At 49.4% G+C, this 23961-nt stretch overlaps 3 protein-coding genes across 30 annotated transcripts in view; 1 reads left to right on the top strand and 2 right to left on the bottom strand.

The window, feature by feature from the left end:
• Positions 1-59: 59 nt before the first annotated feature.
• jtb (jumping translocation breakpoint) lies at positions 60-3079 on the bottom strand. The gene is made up of 6 exons (XM_061060030.1): positions 2910-3079; positions 2222-2422; positions 1088-1128; positions 908-993; positions 736-815; positions 60-654 (listed from the first exon to the last, which is right to left on the bottom strand). The coding sequence occupies exons 2-6, from the start codon at positions 2308-2310 to the stop codon at positions 498-500; spliced, it is 453 nt and encodes a 150-aa protein (XP_060916013.1). The 5' UTR covers positions 2311-2422; positions 2910-3079; the 3' UTR covers positions 60-497.
• Positions 3080-3874: 795 nt separating this feature from the next.
• si:ch211-191i18.4 (uncharacterized protein LOC799350 homolog) lies at positions 3875-19304 on the bottom strand. 2 transcript variants are annotated; one of them, XM_061059600.1, is made up of 3 exons: positions 19077-19304; positions 4477-4578; positions 3875-4138 (listed from the first exon to the last, which is right to left on the bottom strand). In XM_061059600.1, exons 1-3 carry the CDS (start codon positions 19191-19193, stop codon positions 4001-4003), a joined length of 357 nt encoding a protein of 118 aa, XP_060915583.1. In that variant the 5' UTR covers positions 19194-19304; the 3' UTR covers positions 3875-4000. The 2 variants fall into 2 exon arrangements, with proteins under 2 accessions (XP_060915583.1, XP_060915584.1); XM_061059601.1 differs by having other exon boundaries at positions 19086-19301.
• Positions 19305-20203: 899 nt separating this feature from the next.
• The window catches only part of LOC132990599 (regulating synaptic membrane exocytosis protein 2-like), a 37105-nt gene continuing 33347 nt past the window's right edge, over positions 20204-23961 (top strand). For 9 of the 27 annotated variants that reach the window (XM_061058910.1, XM_061058919.1, XM_061058904.1 and 6 more), the window contains exons 1-2: positions 20205-20501; positions 20776-20989. In XM_061058910.1, the coding sequence (XP_060914893.1) occupies positions 20781-20989 (209 nt within the window). In that variant the 5' untranslated portion in view covers positions 20205-20501; positions 20776-20780. Of the gene's footprint in view, positions 20561-20775; positions 20990-23961 lie in introns of all 27 variants that reach the window. The other 18 variants (XM_061058897.1, XM_061058912.1, XM_061058903.1 and 15 more) reach the window with 8 other exon arrangements.

Raw genomic sequence — 23961 nt, forward strand, 5'->3', positions numbered from 1 at the left:
CATCATTATGTAATATTACTATTCATTCAGACTTTGAGGCAAGAAGTGAGAGGAACACATCAAATTAAAACTATTTTATTCATCTTTATGAAATAAGATCCAACAGGAAACCTCACATCTCCACAGAAGACAAGGTTTTAAGTTTAAGAAAAAAACAGTTTATTCCCCCCACCCCCAGTTGATTAAAGAAACTGGCTAATCAGACGCAAAACCCATTCAGGATAGACCGGTTCAGGCCTTTATTCTGAAAGGTGACGTCCTGTTTGTGTTTGTGAGTTGTCTTTGTCCTTCGTCTCTTCTGGTTGAATCAAAACACTGTAGGACCCTGGTTCGGTTTTGGACTGGTTCATGTTCTGGTCAGGTTCTGGCTCCAGGCCGTCCAGTCTCTGTCTGATCAAAATTAAGATGCAAACTTCAAACAGGTCTCTGCTGGTCTCTGTAGTCCTGATCCCCAACGGTTCAGGAAAAAAACACAGAGTCCAGGTTTCTGTGCAGTCCTAGATGGACTCGATCTGACGGCGGACTTTCTCTGAGGCGAGGCGGTCCAGTGAGCGCTGACGAATGACCACCAAGATGGCGAAAGAAGCCGTCAGAGCCAACATGGCCGCCTCAAACTTCCAGAAGAGATGTTCCTCCAGCACTGCAGAGCGACAGCTAAAAGAAAAGAGCAGTTGATGAAGTTTAGGTCAAAAAGACGTGTGTGAACAAATCAGCGTTTAAATAAAGTATTCTGACCTCTTGTACTCGTCGCGGTTGCTGCGGGTACAGTTGACTCGCTCCACGTATCCCGTTGCTTCACAGGCCGACCACGACCTCTGAAACACAACAACCGACTTCATCAGCCACGTCACCATGACAACAAGGTTATCAAGAACACGGTCTTAAAGAGTTCCTCAGAGTTTCATACCGTCTGGAAGGCGTTACACAGGGAGCACTCCGTTGCCACTACAAAGTCCTCGAGCAGCCAGCAGGGGGCGACGTGAGCCTTGAGCGCTGCAGGAGGGGGGGATCAGAGAGAACCATTAAAAAGCTGAAACATGACCCTCTTGTTTATTTTTCTCAAGTCTTTGCTGCTGCTCATCAGTACCTGTGGTCTTCTCGTCTCCCAGCAGCGCCGCTCCAAACACCCTGAAACACAGAACATCAGGTTACCTGGTTCGGCACTAATGCTACTGTTTATGCTAAGCTACCTTCACAGTCCGTCAGAACCCTTTTTGTGGACAACGAGAACCTTCAAAGGAACTACTAGAACCACTTTTAAATACCAGGAAACCTTTTTAGATGACTCGAGTCCGTGAAGGACCATTAACAACCCACCAGAACCTTCAAGTGGACCAATAGAACCTTCTTACCACCAGAACCCATGAAAGGACCCCTGAACTCCCCTGTTAAAGTCCGAACCACTGATCTCCTTGACCCTAAAGGACCAAAACATTCTAAAAGACCAGGGGCCTCGTGTAGAAACGATGCGTTCACACTCAAATGTTGAGTACGCTGCGTTTCACATTTTTAAGCACCCTGCCACAAACTCCGTCCTCTGACACGATAAAGTTCTGAAACTCGCCAGATGAGCCAAAATAAAGTTCCAGTCAGTTCAATAAACTAAGTTCATGACATGGGATCAACAAAAACAACAAACACATCTAAAGTCACAGATAGCTTCACCGCTGTGCCAAAACTACAACCGACAGTAAACTGGAAAGTATTCTCTGTGACATGTTCACACACCTCCCACCTCCTGTGCAAGCCAACGTGGTGTACCTGTTCAGGAGCTACAGAGAGACAACCGGACCCTGGGCCGGCATCGGTACCCGGCACTCGGCACGGAATGGATACACAGAATGTGAAACAATGCGGCAAACATTTCTCCTCATTATTTAAGTCTTTTAATTTGTTAACTATTCCACCAAGAACGTCGTCCTTTTTTTATTCGCTGCATATATCTGTCGTCGTTTTTACAATCAGTCTGTGATTCAGCACAGCGTTAATGAGGACGCCACCTGACTGGCGCCACTCAGCAGCTGAGGCCCAAGGTGCAGTGGATTCGTGCGCCTACGGGAGCGCACGGCAGCTGCTTTGGTGATGCTGGCCTCAGATCCAGGTTCTAATTCCTGTGTTTTGTGTCCTCCACCTCAGTAACAAGCACCTTCACTTCACAGTCAGTGAAATCCCTCTGTTTACGTTTACATCGGACCTTTCTGAGTCCGGTACGTGGACTGACCTGAGAGACACGAGGCCCCAGAACAGGGCGTGGAGGACTAGGACTCGAGGCCGACAGCAGGCCATGGGGATCCGACAGTTGCTCTCCATTGGCCGAGTCCTGAACCAGGACCACGCCACCGTGACCCCCTGAGACCCCGAGCAGGTGTGCCGTTCTGGGCTGGTTCCGTACCTAGTTTGCTGTCCGTCTGTGTGTCGATAACTGAAACATGAAGTGATGGGACAGTGTGATTATTGTGTTGATCATGAACAGCTGATCAGCCTCTTCTTTAGTTTCTCACAGGTAAATATGTGTAACCTTTGTCATCGCTCAGGATTTAAACAAAGGTTCATTCAAGACCTGAGTGATTAAAGCTTGTCACCTTAACAAATGATGCATGACAGACTATCAGCAATCATGCTGGTATGACTAACTGTGACTGGTAAGTGTGAAAACAGTTCTAAACAGACGTCATCAGAATGAAAAGAAAAGCTGTATTCATTAATTCACAACAGAGCCCATCGTTTTATCTTTACGTGACACCACAAGACCCCCAATCTGACGTCATCAGTGTGAAAAGGGAACGTAAAGAACATAATGACGTTTTGATAACAGAGCAGCTGATAGTTTGTTAACAGCTAGCCTGCTAACAGCTAGCCTGCTAACAGATAAATACCCAAACACTAACGCTGGTTTATCTCTAACTCACCGTTAAACAGCCGCCATCTTAGACTGAGCGCGGGAAAACAGAAGCCAAGTGGACGGTACCTACGGCCGGTAACCGGTTATTAACGGCTCTGATCGGATCCCCGACTGTTGTTACCGGATCAGCCTGCGGCCCAACACAGACAAACAAGCAGCCAAACACACAGGTCACACTTCCGGTTAACGTTTTCAGAATAAAAGCCCTATCTAAATGCGGTTAATGATAAGGTCCTGCATGATGTCATAATTAATCTTTTGATTCCATCAGAACAAACAGAAAATTGTTCTGTTTTTTTGTTCTTTAAGAGTTTAAAGTTTAATTTGATTCGATTTACATTTGTATAAATTAATAACATTGTTGCATATGATATGACCAGTTGATATGTTTATCCATTAATCTTGTCACAATAAAAGTCCAGTGTGTGTGTACAGGTGAGAACACCTGAGTCCATTAATAGTCCACTCAGTGTCTGTCTGACAGCTACCAGTGTTCGCTAATCTTATTCATCAAACACTTCACCATTTAAAACTGCATCTCAAACCTTTATTTTGAAGGCTAAATGCCTCACTTCCTGACGTCCTCTTTGCTCAGCCTCACTGGTGTGTTGGAAACGGAAACGTTGGCTGAGCAGTGAAATGTGACGTCATCAGAGCGTGTCCGGTGCAGTTAAATGTATAATAATAATAAAGTTATTTATAATAAATAAATTACAATAATAATAAATAATAATTTCTAAGAGTTTGAACTGAAGTGGAGATTATGGACGGAGCATAGACTGTATATATACTGATGATGATGATGATGATGATTATAATTTACAGTATGTACGGGCAGACTCTTTGTTATTAAATTAAGTATCATTTAAAGATCGGACTTTTATATTTTTCCAGCGAAGAAGAGTCGTTTTTTCTCTGTCGTGATCGCTGATTGGAGAAACTACGAGTCAGGAGACGAGACGACAAAGTGTGTTGATGAGGAACAAGAAGAACATTTATTTATTTAGACAAACAAAAATACAGAGTGAGCTACAGCGCCACCCTGAGGACGAACGCCGTCACTGACTGTTCTGTCATCGGGGTGTGTCTGTGAGAGTTTCACAAACTGTGGACGAAGAAACGTGAACACCTGGAGCCCCGCGGACACACACACACCTGACCTGCCCGAGCCTTCAGACTCCTCCCACTGCTCCGTTCATGGCCACGCCCCCTCCAACAAAACTTCTCCTGGTTACACTGAGAGAGAGAGATCGAGAGAGCTGGAGATTATAAACTGTATGAGCTATTCTTAACTGTAAAGATCTATTTGTGTTTGTTTGTTTGTTTGTTTGTTTGTTTGTTTGTTTATTTGTTTGTTTTTGTTTGTAATTTAAAACACTCTGATTAGACAACGGGAACTGAAGCCTCCGTCAGTGTTTAAAGAGACAGTAACAGCATCAGGACCAAGCGAGCAGCAGCTGTGATGTTCCTGTTTAAAATAAAATCAGACCAATCAGCTTTGAGCTGTCCTGCTTCCTGTGTCATGGTCCTCTCCACATACTGACTGTGTGAACCAGCTCAGGTGTGACCTTTACCAGCACGGTGACTCTGCGCCTCTTCAGACGCCGACAGAGTCCAGGAAGTCGTCCAAACCGCTCTGTCCTCACAGATGAGTCTGACTTCATCAAGACTTCAACCTGTCAGACAAAAACAAAGTTCCAGTTACAACGGAAACCATCCCTGAAGAACCCACTTCACCTGTTCTCCTCTCTCTCTCACCTGCTCTCCTCTCTCTCTCACCTGTTCTCCTCTCTCACCTGTTCTCCTCTCTCACCTGTTCTCCGCTCTCTCACCTGTTCTCCGCTCTCTCACCTGTTCTCTTCTCTCTCACATGTTCTCCTCTCTCTCTCACCTGTTCTCCTCTCTCTCACCTGTTCTCCTCTCTCACATGTTCTCCTCTCTCACCTGTTCTCCTCTCTCTCTCACCTGTTCTCCTCTCTCACCTGTTCTTCTCTCTTTCACCTGTTCTCCTCTCTCTCTCACCTGTTCTCCTCTCTCACCTGTTCTCCTCTCTTTCACCTGTTCTCCTCTCTTTCACCTGTTCTCCTCTCTTTCACCTGTTTTCCTCTCTCACCTGTTCTCCTCTCTCTCTCACCTGTCCTCCTCTCTCACATGTTCTCCTCTCTCTCTCACCTGTTCTCCTCTCTCTCACCTGTTCTCTTCTCTCTCACATGTTCTCCTCTCTCTCTCACCTGTTCTCCTCTCTCTCACCTGTTCTCCTCTCTCTCACCTGTTCTCTTCTCTCTCACATGTTCTCCTCTCTCTCTCACCTGTTCTCCTCTCTCTCACCTGTTCTCCTCTCTCACATGTTCTCCTCTCTCACCTGTTCTCCTCTCTCTCTCACCTGTTCTCCTCTCTCACCTGTTCTCCTCTCTCTCTCACCTGTTCTCCTCTCTCACCTGTTCTCCTCTCTTTCACCTGTTCTCCTCTCTCTCACCTGTTCTCCTCTCTCACCTGTTCTCCTCTCTTTCACCTGTTCTCCTCTCTCTCTCACCTGTTCTCCTCTCTTTCACCTGTTCTCCTCTCTTTCACCTGTTTTCCTCTCTCTCTCACCTGTTCTCTCTCTCTCACCTGTCCTCCTCTCTCACATGTTCTCCTCTCTCTCTCACCTGTTCTCCTCTCTCACATGTTCTCCTCTCTCTCTCACCTGTTCTCCTCTCTCTCACCTGTTCTCCTCTCTCACCTGTTCTCCTCTCTCTCTCACCTGTTCTCCTCTCTCACCTGTTCTCCTCTCTTTCACCTGTTCTCCTCTCTCTCTCACCTGTTCTCCTCTCTCACCTGTTCCCCTCTCTCACCTGTTCTCCTCTCTCTCTCACCTGTTCTCCTCTCTCACCTGTGCTCCTCTCTCTCACCTGTTCTCCTCTCTCACCTGTTCTCCTCTCTCTCTCACCTGTTCTCCTCTCTTTCACCTGTTCTCCTCTCTCACATGTTCTCCTTCTTACCTGTTCTCCTCTCTCACCTGTCCTCCTCTCTCTCACCTGTTCTCCTCTCTCACCTGTTCTCCTCTCTCTCTCACCTGTTCTCCTCTCTTTCACCTGTTCTCCTCTCTCTCTCACCTGTTCTCCTCTCTCACCTGTCCTCCTCTCTCTCACCTGTTCTCCTCTCTCACCTGTTCTCCTCTCTCTCTCACCTGTTCTCCTCTCTCACCTGTTCTCCTCTCTTTCACCTGTTCTCCTCTCTTTCACCTGTTTTCCTCTCTCTCTCACCTGTTCTCCTCTCTCACCTGTTCTCCTCTCTTTCACCTGTTTTCCTCTCTCTCTCACCTGTTCTCCTCTCTCACCTGTTCTCCTCTCTTTCACCTGTTCTCCTCTCTCACCTATCCTCCTCTCGCTCACCTGTTCTCCTCTCTCACCTGTTCTCCTCTCTCTCTCACCTGTTCACCTCTCTCACCTGTTCTCCTCTCTTTCACCTGTTCTCCTCTCTCTCACCTGTTCTCCTCTCTCACATGTTCTCCTTATTACCTGTTCTCCTCTCTCACCTGTTCTCCTATTTCTCTCACCTGTTCTCCTCTCTCACATGTTCTCCTCTCTCACCTGTTCTCCTTCTTACCTGTTCTCCTCTCTCACATGTTCTCCTCTCTCACCTGTTCTCCTCTCTCTCTCTCACCTGTTCCCCTCTCTCACCTGTTCTCCTCTCTCTCTCACCTGTTCTCCTCTCTCACCTGTCCTCCTCTCTCTCACCTGTTCTCCTCTCTCACCTGTTCTCCTCTCTCTCTCACCTGTTCTCCTCTCTCACCTGTTCTCCTCTCTTTCACCTGTTCTCCTCTCTCTCTCACCTGTTCTCCTCTCTCACCTGTCCTCCTCTCTCTCACCTGTTCTCCTCTCTCACCTGTTCTCCTCTCTCTCTCACCTGTTCTCCTCTCTTTCACCTGTTCTCCTCTCTCTCTCACCTGTTCTCCTCTCTCACCTGTCCTCCTCTCTCACACCTGTTCTCCTCTCTCACCTGTTCTCCTCTCTCTCTCACCTGTTCTCCTCTCTCACCTGTTCTCCTCTCTTTCACCTGTTCTCCTCTCTTTCACCTGTTTTCCTCTCTCTCTCACCTGTTCTCCTCTCTCACCTGTTCTCCTCTCTTTCACCTGTTTTCCTCTCTCTCTCACCTGTTCTCCTCTCTCACCTGTTCTCCTCTCTTTCACCTGTTCTCCTCTCTCACCTATCCTCCTCTCGCTCACCTGTTCTCCTCTCTCACCTGTTCTCCTCTCTCTCTCACCTGTTCACCTCTCTCACCTGTTCTCCTCTCTTTCACCTGTTCTCCTCTCTCTCACCTGTTCTCCTCTCTCACATGTTCTCCTTCTTACCTGTTCTCCTCTCTCACCTGTTCTCCTATTTCTCTCACCTGTTCTCCTCTCTCACATGTTCTCCTCTCTCACCTGTTCTCCTTCTTACCTGTTCTCCTCTCTCACATGTTCTCCTCTCTCACCTGTTCTCCTCTCTCTCTCTCATCTGTTCTCCTCTTTCACCTGTTCTCCTCTCACTCACCTGTTCTCCTCTCTCTCACCTGTTCTCCTCTTTCACCTGTTCTCCTCTTTCTCTCACCTGTTCTCCTCTCTCTCACCTGTTCTCCTCTCTCACATGTTCTCCTCTCTCACCTGTTCTCCTGCTTACCTGTTCTCCTCTCTCTCCTGTTCTCCCCTCTCTCCTGTTCTCCTCTCTCTCACCTGTTCTCCTCGTTCATCTGTTCTCCCCTCTCACCTGTTCTCCTCTCTCTCTCACCTGTCCTCCTCTCTCTCACCTGTCCTCCTCTCTCTCACCTGTTCTCCTCTCTCTCACCTGTTCTCCTCTTTCACCTGTTCTCCTCTTTCTCTCACCTGTTCTCCTCTCTCTCACCTGTTCTCCTCTCTCACATGTTCTCCTCTCTCTCTCACCTGTCCTCCTCTCTCTCACCTGTTCTCCTCCCTCACCTGTTCTCCTCTCTCACATGTTCTCCTCTCTCACCTGTTCTCCTGCTTACCTGTTCTCCTCTCTCTCCTGCTCTCCCCTCTCTCCTGTTCTCCTCTCTCTCACCTGTTCTCCTCGTTCATCTGTTCTCCCCTCTCACCTGTTCTCCTCTCTCTCACCTATTCTCCTCTTTCTCACACCTTTTCTCCTGTCTCTCACAACTGTTCTCTCTCTCACCTGTTCTCCTTCTTACCTGTTCTCCTCTCTCTCCTGTTGTCCTCTCTCACCTGTTCTCCTCTCTCACCTGTTCTCCTTCTTACCTGTTCTCCCCTCTCACCTGTTCTCCTCTCTCACCTGTTCTCCTTCTTACCTGTTCTCCCCTCTCACCTGTTCTCCTCTCTCACCTGTTCTCCTTCTTACCTGTTCTCCTCTCTCTCCTGTTCTCCCCTCTCACCTGTTCTCCTCTCTCTCACCTGTTCTCCTCTTTCACCTTTTCTCCTCTCTCTCACCTGTTCTCCTCTCTCACCTGTTCTCCTTCTTACCTGTTCTCCTCTCTCTCCTGTTCTCCCCTCTCACCTGTTCTCCTCTTTCTCACACCTGTTCTCCTGTCCCTCAGAACTGTTCTCTCTCTCACCTGTTCTCCTTCTTACCTGTTCTCCTCTCTCACCTGTTCTCCTCTCTCTCACCTGATCTCCTCTTTCACCTGTTCTCCTCTCTCTCACCTGTTCTCCTCTCTCACCTGTTCTCCTTTCTCACCTGCTCTCCTCTCTCACCTGTTCTCCTTCTTACCTGTTCTCCTCTCTCACCTGTTCTCCTTCTTACCTGTTCTCCTCTCTCACCTGTTCCCCTCTCTCACCTGTTCTCCTCTCTCACCTGTTCTCCTTCTTACCTGTTCTCCTCTCTCTCCTGTTCTCCTCTCTCTCACCTGTTCTCCTCGTTCACCTGTTCTCCCCTCTCACCTGCTCTCCTCTCTCTCACCTATTATCCTCTTTCTCACACCTGTTCTCCTCTCTCTCCTGTTGTCCTTCTTACCTGTTCTCCCCTCTCACCTGTTCTCCTCTCTCACCTGTTGTCCTTCTTACCTGTTCTCCTCTCTCTCCTGTTGTCCTCTCTCACCTGTTCTCCTCTCTCACCTGTTCTCCTTCTTACCTGTTCTCCCCTCTCACCTGTTCTCCTCTCTCACCTGTTCTCCTCTCTTTCACCTGTTCTCCTCTCTTTCACCTGTTTTCCTCTCTCTCTCACCTGTTCTCCTCTCTCACCTGTTCTCCTCTCTCACCTGTTCTCCTCTCTTTCACCTGTTTTCCTCTCTCTCTCACCTGTTCTCCTCTCTCACCTGTTCTCCTCTCTTTCACCTGTTCTCCTCTCTCTCTCACCTGTTCTCCTCTCTCACCTGTTCCCCTCTCTCACCTGTTCTCCTCTCTCTCTCACCTGTTCTCCTCTCTCACCTGTCCTCCTCTCGCTCACCTGTTCTCCTCTCTCACCTGTTCTCCTCTCTCTCTCACCTGTTCCCCTCTCTCACCTGTTCTCCTCTCTCTCTCACCTGTTCTCCTCTCTCACCTGTCCTCCTCTCGCTCACCTGTTCTCCTCTCTCACCTGTTCTCCTCTCTCTCTCACCTGTTCTCCTCTCTCACCTGTTCTCCTCTCTCTCTCACCTGTTCCCCTCTCTCACCTGTTCTCCTCTCTCTCTCACCTGTTCTCCTCTCTCACCTGTTCTCCTCTCTCTCACCTGTTCTCCTCTCTCACCTGTCCTCCTCTCTCTCACCTGTTCTCCTCTCTCACCTGTTCTCCTCTCTCTCTCACCTGTTCTCCTCTCTCACCTGTTCTCCTCTCTTTCACCTGTTCTCCTCTCTTTCACCTGTTTTCCTCTCTCTCTCACCTGTTCTCCTCTCTCACATGTTCTCCTTCTTACCTGTTCTCCTCTCTCACCTGTTCTCCTATTTCTCTCACCTGTTCTCCTCTCTCACATGTTCTCCTCTCTCACCTGTTCTCCTTCTTACCTGTTCTCCTCTCTCTCACCTGTTCTCCTCTCTCACATGTTCTCCTCTCTCACCTGTTCTCCTCTCTCTCACCTGTTCTCCTCTCTCTCACCTGTTCTCCTCTTTCACCTGTTCTCCTCTTTCTCTCACCTGTTCTCCTCTCTCTCACCTGTTCTCCTCTCTCACCTGTTCTCCTTTCTCACCTGCTCTCCTCTCTCACCTGTTCTCCTTCTTACCTGTTCTCCTCTCTCACCTGTTCTCCTTCTTACCTGTTCTCCTCTCTCACCTGTTCCCCTCTCTCACCTGTTCTCCTCTCTCACCTGTTCTCCTTCTTACCTGTTCTCCTCTCTCTCCTGTTCTCCTCTCTCTCACCTGTTCTCCTCGTTCACCTGTTCTCCCCTCTCACCTGCTCTCCTCTCTCTCACCTATTATCCTCTTTCTCACACCTGTTCTCCTCTCTCTCCTGTTGTCCTTCTTACCTGTTCTCCCCTCTCACCTGTTCTCCTCTCTCACCTGTTGTCCTTCTTACCTGTTCTCCTCTCTCTCCTGTTGTCCTCTCTCACCTGTTCTCCTCTCTCACCTGTTCTCCTTCTTACCTGTTCTCCCCTCTCACCTGTTCTCCTCTCTCACCTGTTCTCCTCTCTTTCACCTGTTCTCCTCTCTTTCACCTGTTTTCCTCTCTCTCTCACCTGTTCTCCTCTCTCACCTGTTCTCCTCTCTCACCTGTTCTCCTCTCTTTCACCTGTTTTCCTCTCTCTCTCACCTGTTCTCCTCTCTCACCTGTTCTCCTCTCTTTCACCTGTTCTCCTCTCTCTCTCACCTGTTCTCCTCTCTCACCTGTTCCCCTCTCTCACCTGTTCTCCTCTCTCTCTCACCTGTTCTCCTCTCTCACCTGTCCTCCTCTCGCTCACCTGTTCTCCTCTCTCACCTGTTCTCCTCTCTCTCTCACCTGTTCCCCTCTCTCACCTGTTCTCCTCTCTCTCTCACCTGTTCTCCTCTCTCACCTGTCCTCCTCTCGCTCACCTGTTCTCCTCTCTCACCTGTTCTCCTCTCTCTCTCACCTGTTCTCCTCTCTCACCTGTTCTCCTCTCTCTCTCACCTGTTCCCCTCTCTCACCTGTTCTCCTCTCTCTCTCACCTGTTCTCCTCTCTCACCTGTTCTCCTCTCTCTCACCTGTTCTCCTCTCTCACCTGTCCTCCTCTCTCTCACCTGTTCTCCTCTCTCACCTGTTCTCCTCTCTCTCTCACCTGTTCTCCTCTCTCACCTGTTCTCCTCTCTTTCACCTGTTCTCCTCTCTTTCACCTGTTTTCCTCTCTCTCTCACCTGTTCTCCTCTCTCACATGTTCTCCTTCTTACCTGTTCTCCTCTCTCACCTGTTCTCCTATTTCTCTCACCTGTTCTCCTCTCTCACATGTTCTCCTCTCTCACCTGTTCTCCTCTCTCTCTCTCATCTGTTCTCCTCTTTCACCTGTTCTCCTCTCTCTCACCTGTTCTCCTCTCTCTCACCTGTTCTCCTCTTTCACCTGTTCTCCTCTTTCTCTCACCTGTTCTCCTCTCTCTCACCTGTTCTCCTCTCTCACCTGTTCTCCTTTCTCACCTGCTCTCCTCTCTCACCTGTTCTCCTTCTTACCTGTTCTCCTCTCTCACCTGTTCTCCTTCTTACCTGTTCTCCTCTCTCACCTGTTCCCCTCTCTCACCTGTTCTCCTCTCTCACCTGTTCTCCTTCTTACCTGTTCTCCTCTCTCTCCTGTTCTCCTCTCTCTCACCTGTTCTCCTCGTTCACCTGTTCTCCCCTCTCACCTGCTCTCCTCTCTCTCACCTATTATCCTCTTTCTCACACCTGTTCTCCTCTCTCTCCTGTTGTCCTTCTTACCTGTTCTCCCCTCTCACCTGTTCTCCTCTCTCACCTGTTGTCCTTCTTACCTGTTCTCCTCTCTCTCCTGTTGTCCTCTCTCACCTGTTCTCCTCTCTCACCTGTTCTCCTTCTTACCTGTTCTCCCCTCTCACCTGTTCTCCTCTCTCACCTGTTCTCCTCTCTTTCACCTGTTCTCCTCTCTTTCACCTGTTTTCCTCTCTCTCTCACCTGTTCTCCTCTCTCACCTGTTCTCCTCTCTCACCTGTTCTCCTCTCTTTCACCTGTTTTCCTCTCTCTCTCACCTGTTCTCCTCTCTCACCTGTTCTCCTCTCTTTCACCTGTTCTCCTCTCTCTCTCACCTGTTCTCCTCTCTCACCTGTTCCCCTCTCTCACCTGTTCTCCTCTCTCTCTCACCTGTTCTCCTCTCTCACCTGTCCTCCTCTCGCTCACCTGTTCTCCTCTCTCACCTGTTCTCCTCTCTCTCTCACCTGTTCCCCTCTCTCACCTGTTCTCCTCTCTCTCTCACCTGTTCTCCTCTCTCACCTGTCCTCCTCTCGCTCACCTGTTCTCCTCTCTCACCTGTTCTCCTCTCTCTCTCACCTGTTCTCCTCTCTCACCTGTTCTCCTCTCTCTCTCACCTGTTCCCCTCTCTCACCTGTTCTCCTCTCTCTCTCACCTGTTCTCCTCTCTCACCTGTTCTCCTCTCTCTCACCTGTTCTCCTCTCTCACCTGTCCTCCTCTCTCTCACCTGTTCTCCTCTCTCACCTGTTCTCCTCTCTCTCTCACCTGTTCTCCTCTCTCACCTGTTCTCCTCTCTTTCACCTGTTCTCCTCTCTTTCACCTGTTTTCCTCTCTCTCTCACCTGTTCTCCTCTCTCACATGTTCTCCTTCTTACCTGTTCTCCTCTCTCACCTGTTCTCCTATTTCTCTCACCTGTTCTCCTCTCTCACATGTTCTCCTCTCTCACCTGTTCTCCTTCTTACCTGTTCTCCTCTCTCTCACCTGTTCTCCTCTCTCACATGTTCTCCTCTCTCACCTGTTCTCCTCTCTCTCTCTCATCTGTTCTCCTCTTTCACCTGTTCTCCTCTCTCTCACCTGTTCTCCCCTCTCTCACCTGTTCTCCTCTTTCACCTGTTCTCCTCTTTCTCTCACCTGTTCTCCTCTCTCTCACCTGTTCTCCTCTCTCACATGTTCTCCTCTCTCTCTCACCTGTTCTCCTCTCTCACATGTTCTCCTCTCTCACCTGTTCTCCTGCTTACCTGTTCTCCTCTCTCTCCTGTTCTCCCCTCTCTCCTGTTCTCCTCTCTCTCACCTGTTCTCCTCGTTCATCTGTTCTCCCCTCTCACCTGTTCTCCTCTCTCTCTCACCTGTCCTCCTCTCTCTCACCTGTCCTCCTCTCTCTCACCTGTTCTCCTCTCTCTCACCTGTTCTCCTCTTTCACCTGTTCTCCTCTTTCTCTCACCTGTTCTCCTCTCTCTCACCTGTTCTCCTCTCTCACATGTTCTCCTCTCTCTCTCACCTGTCCTCCTCTCTCTCACCTGTTCTCCTCCCTCACCTGTTCTCCTCTCTCACATGTTCTCCTCTCTCACCTGTTCTCCTGCTTACCTGTTCTCCTCTCTCTCCTGCTCTCCCCTCTCTCCTGTTCTCCTCTCTCTCACCTGTTCTCCTCGTTCATCTGTTCTCCCCTCTCACCTGTTCTCCTCTCTCTCACCTATTCTCCTCTTTCTCACACCTTTTCTCCTGTCTCTCACAACTGTTCTCTCTCTCACCTGTTCTCCTTCTTACCTGTTCTCCTCTCTCTCCTGTTGTCCTCTCTCACCTGTTCTCCTCTCTCACCTGTTCTCCTTCTTACCTGTTCTCCCCTCTCACCTGTTCTCCTCTCTCACCTGTTCTCCTTCTTACCTGTTCTCCCCTCTCACCTGTTCTCCTCTCTCACCTGTTCTCCTTCTTACCTGTTCTCCTCTCTCTCCTGTTCTCCCCTCTCACCTGTTCTCCTCTCTCTCACCTGTTCTCCTCTTTCACCTTTTCTCCTCTCTCTCACCTGTTCTCCTCTCTCACCTGTTCTCCGTCTTACCTGTTCTCCTCTCTCTCCTGTTCTCCCCTCTCACCTGTTCTCCTCTTTCTCACACCTGTTCTCCTGTCCCTCAGAACTGTTCTCTCTCTCACCTGTTCTCCTTTTTACCTGTTCTCCTCTCTCACCTGTTCTCCTCTCTCTCACCTGATCTCCTCTTTCACCTGTTCTCCTCTCTCTCACCTGTTCTCCTCTCTCACCTGTTCTCCTTTCTCACCTGCTCTCCTCTCTCACCTGTTCTCCTTCTTACCTGTTCTCCTCTCTCACCTGTTCTCCTTCTTACCTGTTCTCCTCTCTCACCTGTTCCCCTCTCTCACCTGTTCTCCTCTCTCACCTGTTCTCCTTCTTACCTGTTCTCCTCTCTCTCCTGTTCTCCTCTCTCTCACCTGTTCTCCTCGTTCACCTGTTCTCCCCTCTCACCTGCTCTCCTCTCTCTCACCTATTATCCTCTTTCTCACACCTGTTCTCCTCTCTCTCCTGTTGTCCTTCTTACCTGTTCTCCCCTCTCACCTGTTCTCCTCTCTCACCTGTTGTCCTTCTTACCTGTTCTCCTCTCTCTCCTGTTGTCCTCTCTCACCTGTTCTCCTCTCTCACCTGTTCTCCTTCTTACCTGTTCTCCCCTCTCACCTGTTCTCCTCTCTCACCTGTTCTCCTCTCTTTCACCTGTTCTCCTCTCTTTCACCTGTTTTCCTCTCTCTCTCACCTGTTCTCCTCTCTTTCACCTGTTCTCCTCTCTCTCTCACCTGTTCTCCTCTCTCACCTGTTCTCCTCTCTTTCACCTGTTCTCCTCTCTCTCTCACCTGTTCTCCTCTCTCACCTGTTCCCCTCTCTCACCAGTTCTCCTCTCTCTCTCACCTGTTCTCCTCTCTCACCTGTCCTCCTCTCGCTCACCTGTTCTCCTCTCTCACCTGTTCTCCTCTCTCTCTCACCTGTTCCCCTCTCTCACCTGTTCTCCTCTCTCTCTCACCTGTTCTCCTCTCTCACCTGTCCTCCTCTCGCTCACCTGTTCTCCTCTCTCACCTGTTCTCCTCTCTCTCTCACCTGTTCTCCTCTCTCACCTGTTCTCCTCTCTTTCACCTGTTCTCCTCTCTCTCACCTGTTCTCCTCTCTCACATGTTCTCCTTCTTACCTGTTCTCCTCTCTCACCTGTTCTCCTCTCTCTCTCACCTGTCCTCCTCTCTCTCACCTGTTCTCCTCCCTTTCACCTGTTCTCCTATTTCTCTCACCTGTTCTCCTCTCTCACATGTTCTCCTCTCTCACCTGTTCTCCTTCTTACCTGTTCTCCTCTCTCTCACCTGTTCTCCTCTCTCACATGTTCTCCTCTCTCACCTGTTCTCCTCTCTCTCTCTCATCTGTTCTCCTCTTTCACCTGTTCTCCTCTCTCTCACCTGTTCTCCTCTTTCACCTGTTCTCCTCTTTCTCTCACCTGTTCTCCTCTCTCTCACCTGTTCTCCTCTCTCACATGTTCTCCTCTCTCTCTCACCTGTTCTCCTCTCTCACATGTTCTCCTCTCTCACCTGTTCTCCTGCTTACCTGTTCTCCTCTCTCTCCTGTTCTCCCCTCTCTCCTGTTCTCCTCTCTCTCACCTGTTCTCCTCGTTCATCTGTTCTCCCCTCTCACCTGTTCTCCTCTCTCTCTCACCTGTCCTCCTCTCTCTCACCTGTTCTCCTCTCTCTCACCTGTTCTCCTCTTTCACCTGTTCTCCTCTTTCTCTCACCTGTTCTCCTCTCTCTCACCTGTTCTCCTCTCTCACATGTTCTCCTCTCTCTCTCACCTGTCCTCCTCTCTCTCACCTGTTCTCCTCCCTCACCTGTTCTCCTCTCTCACATGTTCTCCTCTCTCACCTGTTCTCCTGCTTACCTGTTCTCCTCTCTCTCCTGCTCTCCCCTCTCTCCTGTTCTCCTCTCTCTCACCTGTTCTCCTCGTTCATCTGTTCTCCCCTCTCACCTGTTCTCCTCTCTCTCACCTATTCTCCTCTTTCTCACACCTTTTCTCCTGTCTCTCACAACTGTTCTCTCTCTCACCTGTTCTCCTTCTTACCTGTTCTCCTCTCTGTCCTGTTGTCCTCTCTCACCTGTTCTCCTCTCTCACCTGTTCTCCTTCTTACCTGTTCTCCCCTCTCACCTGTTCTCCTCTCTCACCTGTTCTCCTTCTTACTTGTTCTCCCCTCTCACCTGTTCTCCTCTCTCACCTGTTCTCCTTCTTACCTGTTCTCCTCTCTCTCCTGTTCTCCCCTCTCACCTGTTCTCCTCTCTCTCACCTGTTCTGCTCTTTCACCTTTTCTCCTCTCTCTCACCTGTTCTCCTCTCTCACCTGTTCTCCTTCTTACCTGTTCTCCTCTCTCTCCTGTTCTCCCCTCTCACCTGTTCTCCTCTTTCTCACACCTGTTCTCCTGTCCCTCAGAACTGTTCTCTCTCTCACCTGTTCTCCTTCTTACCTGTTCTCCTCTCTCACCTGTTCTCCTCTCTCTCACCTGTTCTCCTCTTTCACCTGTTCTCCTCTCTCTCACCTGTTCTCCTTTCTCACCTGCTCTCCTCTCTCTCTCACCTGTTCTCCTCTCTCACCTGTCCTCCTCTCTCACATGTTCTCCTCTCTCTCTCACCTGTCCTCCTCTCTCTCACCTGTTCTCCTCCCTCACCTGTTCTCCTCTCTCACATGTTCTCCTCTCTCACCTGTTCTCCTGCTTACCTGTTCTCCTCTCTCTCCTGCTCTCCCCTCTCTCCTGTTCTCCTCTCTCTCACCTGTTCTCCTCGTTCATCTGTTCTCCCCTCTCACCTGTTCTCCTCTCTCTCACCTATTCTCCTCTTTCTCACACCTTTTCTCCTGTCTCTCACAACTGTTCTCTCTCTCACCTGTTCTCCTTCTTACCTGTTCTCCTCTCTCTCCTGTTGTCCTCTCTCACCTGTTCTCCTCTCTCACCTGTTCTCCTTCTTACCTGTTCTCCCCTCTCACCTGTTCTCCTCTCTCACCTGTTCTCCTTCTTACCTGTTCTCCCCTCTCACCTGTTCTCCTCTCTCACCTGTTCTCCTTCTTACCTGTTCTCCCCTCTCACCTGTTCTCCTCTCTCACCTGTTCTCCTTCTTACCTGTTCTCCTCTCTCTCCTGTTCTCCCCTCTCACCTGTTCTCCTCTCTCTCACCTGTTCTCCTCTCTCACCTGTTCTCCTTCTTACCTGTTCTCCTCTCTCTCCTGTTCTCCCCTCTCACCTGTTCTCCTCTTTCTCACACCTGTTCTCCTGTCCCTCAGAACTGTTCTCTCTCTCACCTGTTCTCCTTCTTACCTGTTCTCCTCTCTCACCTGTTCTCCTCTCTCTCACCTGTTCTCCTCTTTCACCTGTTCTCCTCTCTCTCACCTGTTCTCCTTTCTCACCTGCTCTCCTCTCTCACCTGTTCTCCTTCTTACCTGTTCTCCTCTCTCACCTGTTCTCCTTCTTACCTGTTCTCCTCTCTCACCTGTTCCCCTCTCTCACCTGTTCTCCTCTCTCACCTGTTCTCCTTCTTACCTGTTCTCCTCTCTCTCCTGTTCTCCTCTCTCTCACCTGTTCTCCTCGTTCACCTGTTCTCCCCTCTCACCTGTTCTCCTCTCTCTCACCTATTATCCTCTTTCTCACACCTGTTCTCCTCTCTCTCCTGTTGTCCTTCTTACCTGTTCTCCCCTCTCACCTGTTCTCCTCTCTCACCTGTTGTCCTTCTTACCTGTTCTCCTCTCTCTCCTGTTGTCCTCTCTCACCTGTTCTCCTCTCTCACCTGTTCTCATTCTTACCTGTTCTCCCCTCTCACCTGTTCTCCTCTCTCACCTGTTCTCCTTCTTACCTGTTCTCCTCTCTCTCCTGTTCTCCTCTCTCACCTGTTCTCCTCTTTCTCACACCTGTTCTCCTATCTCTCACAACTGTTCTCTCTCTCACCTGTTCTCCTCTCTCTCACCTGTTCTCCTCTCTCACCTGTTCTCCTCTTTCACCTGTTCCCCTCTCTCACCTGTTCTCCTCTCTCACCTGTTCTCCTCTCTCACCTGTTCTCCTCTCTCACCTGTTCTCCTTCTTACCTGTTCTCCTCTCTCCTGTTCTCCTCTCTCTCACCTGTTCTCCTCGTTCACCTGTTCTCCCCTCTCACCTGCTCTCCTCTCTCTCACCTATTATCCTCTTTCTCACACCTGTTCTCCTCTCTCTCCTGTTGTCCTTCTTACCTGTTCTCCCCTCTCACCTGTTCTCCTCTCTCACCTGTTGTCCTTCTTACCTGTTCTCCTCTCTCTCCTGTTGTCCTCTCTCACCTGTTCTCCTCTCTCACCTGTTCTCATTCTTACCTGTTCTCCCCTCTCACCTGTTCTCCTCTCTCACCTGTTCTCCTTCTTACCTGTTCTCCTCTCTCTCCTGTTCTCCTCTCTCACCTGTTCTCCTCTTTCTCACACCTGTTCTCCTATCTCTCACAACTGTTCTCCTCTCTCTCACCTGTTCTCCTCTCTCACCTGTTCTCCTCTTTCACCTGTTCCCCTCTCTCACCTGTTCTCCTCTCTCACCTGTTCTCCTTCTTACCTGTTCTCCTCTCTCACCTGTTCCCCTCTCTCACCTGTTCTCCTTCTTACCTGTTCTCCTCTCTCACCTGTTCCCCTCTCTCACCTGTTCTCCTGTCTCTCACCTGTTCTCCTCTTTCACCTGTTCTCCTCTCTCACCTGTTCTCCTTCTTACCTGTTCTCCTCTCTCACCTGTTCCCCTCTCTCACCTGTTCTCCTCTCTCTCACCTGTTCTCCTCTCTCACCTGTTCTCATTCTTACCTGTTCTCCTCTCTCTCCTGTTCTCCCCTCTCACCTGTTCTCCTCTTTCACCTGTTCTCCTCTCTCACCTATTCTCCTCTTTCTCACACCTGTTCTCCTGTCTCTCACAAGTGTTCTCCTTCTTACCTGTTCTCCTCTCTCTCCTGTTCTCCTCTCTCTCCTATTCTCCTCTCTCACTTGTTCTCCTCACTCACCTGTTCTCCTCTCTCTCACCTGTTCTCCTCTCTCACCTGTTCTCCTCTTTCACCTGTTCTCCTTGTTCACCTGTTCTCCTCTCTCTCACCTGTTCTCCTCTCTGTCACCTGTTCTCCTCTTTCACCTGTTCTCCTCTCTCTCACCTGTTCTCCTCTCTCACCTGTTCTCCTCTCTCTCACCTGTTCTCATCTTTCACCTGTTCTCCTCTCTCTCTCACCTGTTCTATGATCATTCGTTTGTTTGTTTGTTTGTTTTGTTGTTTCTGTTGTGATCGCTTCCTGAAGCTACTGCAGATTCTCCTCAAACTAAACAGGTGAGTGTCGTCTGCATAGAAACCTCTCTGTGTAACTGATACTCTGAACGAGTCTCACACAAAAACTATCCTACCCAGCATGCACCTGTCCTACCTGCAGCTGAGGTGTGGCAGGTGTGAAGTCTGGCAGTCTGCAGTCGACTCTCTGCAGACACACGCAGCCGATCAGCAGCAGAAACAGCACACACACATCCAGCCTCATCTGTCAGTCAGTCAGTCGTCTGCTCACACTCCTCCGCTCTCCCTCTGTCTGTAAGAGTAAAAACAGGAAACACTGATCCTCTTACTCTGCTCTACCAGTCACATGACCAGATGATGACATCACACTGCTCTCCTCCAATGATAATCAGTTTACTTTAAACCAGCAGAAGAAGAGTGAAAGCACTCCAGTGTGTCTCATTAAATGTCACGCCTAGCTCTGGTTGGTTGTGGCGTCCTCTGTAAAACATGGTTGTCATGGTGATGGTGTTATAAAGGTGCGAGTAAGACACAGCTACTGACTCAGGATTCCATAACCAGACAGACTGTCCCTCATTCTCAGGTCTCAGGGGTGGCTCATGGAGACATTTCGTTCATCATGACAGTCCGAGCTTAGCAACATGCTAAGATAGACAATGTGTTCAGTCAGGTACAGGTCTACAGGTGGATCACATGTGTTCACCTCAAGGCTCTCAGTCTCTGCGCCAGTCCTCTCAGGGTCCAGGGTTCAGGGATCGGCACATTAAATAATGACCAGCTAACACATGACAGCATGGGGGGAAGGGTGTCAGACTCTGAGGCGCTGGCTTCAGTATCAAGGGGTGCAGACTTTAGTGTAGGTGGCCCATCTCTTTTCTTGCAGTCCTGCGACTGTAGTCAGGGACCCAGTCCAGGCTGAGGTCTTAGTGGAGAGCAGTCTACGCCCCCTGCAGGACAACTACGTTATTGGAATATGACCCTTCACAGAGTCCCTGTTTACACCTCTAACATCCGTCCAGGTGATCTGAGAACAGGTGTGTGTGTGTGTGTGTGTGTGTGTGTGTGTGTGTGTGTGTGTGTGTGTGTGGTATAAATACTGTAACTGTACTATAAATACTTTAATCCTTCTAGTACTACAGCTTCGTGTGTGTGTGTGTGTGTGTGTGTGTGTGTGTGTGTGTGTGTGTGTGTGTGTGTGTGTGTGTGTGTGTGTGTGTGTGTGTGTGTGTGTGTATCTTTGGCTGCAGCCCCCCCCCCATGACAGCAGCTGATCTTTGTTGTGCGTAACTCCGTCACACCGCAGCCCCGCCCCTTTCCACCTCAGCCTATGGAGGCTATCATTATTCTCTCCTCTCCTCTGCCGCTCAGTCATTTATCACCCTGAATCACCGAAGACCCGCAACGAGACCCGCGACACCAGCAGGCCGAGCAGGAGGGCCTGAGCGCCGGGAAGGATGAGAGCTGCTGCCGGGACGCGGAGCCGCCGCTGAATCCCGGAGAAGGCGACATGACTGCGGCGTGAGGAGGCGAGAGGACGCCGCTGCGCCGGTCTGTGAGTTACGGATCGATGGATGGATGGATGGTTGGATGGATGGATGCAGTGATAAACAGGTGTATGTCTGTGTAGATGTTGTGTTGACCGCAGACAGAGCGGTTCTCTGACCGCTGCTGTGTCCGCTGCTCGAGGCTGCAGATCGGCCACATAGATGCACGTAGAGCCGCTCTTTTCATCCACACTTATTATTTGTATTATTATTATTATGACACAGTGGAGGGTCACATATAGAGGCTGTAAAATCACTGATTGGTCTCTGTCTCACTCCCAGTCAGCATGTCTGCACTGCCCCCAAGGCCTGGTCCTGGTCCTGGCTCTGGTCCTGGTCCTGGTCCTGGTCCTGGTCCCGGCCCCGGCCCCGGTCCTGGCCCTGGTCGCGGTCCAGGTCCCGACCTGAGCCACCTGACGGAGGAGGAGCGGCGGATCATCCAGTCAGTGATGGAGAGACAAAAGAAGGAGGAGGAGAAAGAGCAGAGCATGCTGAAGTAAGAACAGTGTGTGTGTGTGTGTGTGTGTGTGTGTGTGTGTGTGTGTGTGTGTGTGTGTGTGTGCTTGTGTGTGTGTGTGTGTGTGTGTGTGTGTGTGTGTGTGTGTGTGTGTGTGTGTGTGTAAACATGCTGGTAATACACACACTCTGTAGTGCAGCCGGGTCTTCTTTCTTCAGGTGATTATGACAATGACTGTGACTGGCAACAGCCACGAAATACAGCATAGGTGTTATGAACAGACAGGTCACGCACACATGTCATGACCATCAGATCATGGACATAATAACCACCGTCTGAGTCACTGTTGTCGACTGAAAACCTTGATTACTTTTTTTATATATATATATTGTTATTTTTTTGCGTCCATTCAGTTGAGGGTGTAATGCGTCCTCTGGCACCCTCATTGAACCAGACCTGGCTCAGACTTGTTGGATGGTCGGTCAGTAACCAAGCTCAGCCTAGCACAAATATACGCACAAATTATTCCACAACAACTCAATCCCTAGCTAATAAAGAAACAACTGTCCTGATTACAAACCAAGTTCACTGTGGAGAAAAGTCCTTTATTAAACACTGATGTGTCTACGTGCTTCGACTCAACTAATTTCTCATCAGGACATTTTTTTGACCCATTGCAGCCATCCACCTTTCTATTATCGAAGAACTGAATCCTTGTTTGACTCTTTGGTTTGCTTGAGTCCAGTTTGTCAAAGTGAAAAAAACCCTCTCATCTGCCATCACCTCTAGTGTTGGGGCTCCTGGGTTGTGTGAGTTCAGCAGATGATTGCTGTTTACATGCAGAAAATAGTTCTGAAGTATTCTGACGATACAGCTCTGATATCTGAAGTTCAGTAACTCTGACGACCCCGGGCTGCACCAATAGGCTGAGAACAAAGTGGTCGAGCGGAGTGATGCTAACTCTCTAGAGATCAATACAAAGAACACAGAGGAAATTGTGTTTACCATCTGATAATCATAAGGCCCCTATTGTTATTCATATGATGGCCCATCTGTTGTCCTGGAGAGACCACAGAGAATATATACGCCAGAAGACAAAACAAACGTGCACGTGTCTGTGATTCTCAGTGTCCTACAGGACTGTAACACCACATGCTCCATGTGTCTGTGATTCTCAGTGTCCAAATGGACTGTAACACCACATGGTCCATGTGTCTGTGATTCTCAGTGTCCTACAGGACTGTGACACCATATGATCCATGTGTCTGTGATTCCCAGTGTCCTACAGGACTGTAACACCACATGGTCCATGTGTCTGTGATTGTCAGTGTCCAAATGGACTGTAACACCACATGGTCCGTGTGTCTGTGATTGTCAGTGTCCTACAGGACTGTAACACCACATGGTCCATGTGTCTGTGATTCTCAGTGTCCTACAAGACTGTGACACCACATGGTCCATGTGTCTGTGATTCTTAGTGTCCTACAGGACTGTGACACCATATAATCCATGTGTCTGTGATTCCCAGTGTCCTACAGGACTGTAACACCACATGGTCCATGTGTCTGTGATTGTCAGTGTCCAAATGGACTGTAACACCACATGGTCCGTGTGTCTGTGATTGTTAGTGTCCTACAGGACTGTAACACCACATGGTCCATGTGTCTGTGATTGTCAGTGTCCTACAGGACTGTAACACCACATGGTTCATGTGTCTGTGATTCTCAGTGTCCTACAGGACTGTTACACCACATGGTCCATGTGTCTGTGAATCTCAGTGTCCTACAGGACTGTGACACCACATGGTCCATGTGTCTGTGATTCTCATTGTCCTACAAGACTGTGACACCACATGGTCCATGTGTCTGTGATTGTCAGTGTCCTACAGGACTGTTACACCACATGGTCCATGTGTCTGTGAATCTCAGTGTCCTACAGGACTTTGACACCACATGGTCCATGTGTCTATGATTCTCATTGTCCTACAAGACTGTGACACCACATGGTCCATGTGTCTGTGATTCCCAGTGTCCTACAGGACTGTAACACCACATGGTCCATGTGTCTGTGATTGTCAGTGTCCTACAGGACTGTAACACCACATGGTCCGTGTGTCTGTGATTGTCAGTGTCCTACAGGACTGTAACACCACATGGTCCATGTGTCTGTGATTGTCAGTGTCCAAATGGACTGTAACACCACATGGACCATGTGTCTGTGATTCTCAGTGTCCTACAGGACTGTTACACCATATGGTCATTGTGTCTGTGATTCTCAGTGTCCTACAGGACTGTTACACCACATGGTCCATGTGTCTGTGATTCTCAGTGTCCTACAGGACTGTTACACCATATGGTCAATGTGTCTGTGATTCTCAGTGTCCTACAGGACTGTGACACCACATGGTCCATGTGTCTGTGATTCTCAGTGTCCTACAGGACTGTTACACCATATGGTCAGTCTGTATGTGATTCTCAGTGTCCTACAGGACTGTAACACCACATGGTCCATGTGTCTGTGATTCTCAGTGTCCTACAGGACTGTTACACCATATGGTCAATGTGTCTGTGATTCTCAGTGTCCTACAGGACTGTAACACCACATGGTCCATGTGTCTGTGATTCTCAGTGTCCTACAGGACTGTTACACCATATGGTCAGTCTGTATGTGATTCTCAGTGTCCTACAGGACTGTAACACCACATGCTCCATGTGTCTGTGATTCTCAGTGTCCAAATGGACTGTAACACCACATGGTCCATGTGTCCGTGATTCTCAGTGTTCAAATGGACTGTAACACCACTTGGTCCTTGTGTCTGTGATTCTCAGTGTCCTACAGGACTGTGACACCATATGGTCAATGTGTCTGTGATTCTCAGTGTCCTACAGGACTGTAACACCACTTGGTCAATGTGTCTGTGATTCTCAGTGTCCAAATGGACTGTAACAACACACGGTCCATGTGTCTGTGGTTCTCAGTGTCCTACAGGACTGTAACACCATATGGTCCAT

Source organism: Labrus mixtus, chromosome 16 (assembly GCF_963584025.1).
Source record: "Labrus mixtus chromosome 16, fLabMix1.1, whole genome shotgun sequence".
Taxonomy (NCBI): domain Eukaryota; kingdom Metazoa; phylum Chordata; class Actinopteri; order Labriformes; family Labridae; genus Labrus; species Labrus mixtus.

Bases quoted from the DNA above. Each gene is read 5' to 3' on its own strand.
- jtb (XM_061060030.1), bottom strand. From the start codon at position 2,310: ATGGAGAGCAACTGTCGGATCCCCATGGCCTGCTGTCGGCCTCGAGTC. The intron at 1,129-2,221 runs GTCAGTCCACGT...TCTGTGTTTCAG, and splicing joins TGGGGCCTCGTGTCTCTCAG to GGTGTTTGGAGCGGCGCTGC. The intron at 994-1,087 runs GTACTGATGAGC...CCCCTCCTGCAG, and splicing joins GGGAGACGAGAAGACCACAG to CGCTCAAGGCTCACGTCGCC.
- si:ch211-191i18.4 (XM_061059600.1), bottom strand. From the start codon at position 19,193: ATGAGGCTGGATGTGTGTGTGCTGTTTCTGCTGCTGATCGGCTGCGTG. The intron at 4,579-19,076 runs GTGCATGCTGGG...TTTGTCTGACAG, and splicing joins CTCAGCTGCAGGTAGGACAG to GTTGAAGTCTTGATGAAGTC. The intron at 4,139-4,476 runs GTAAAGGTCACA...TCTCTCTCTCAG, and splicing joins GGCGCAGAGTCACCGTGCTG to TGTAACCAGGAGAAGTTTTG.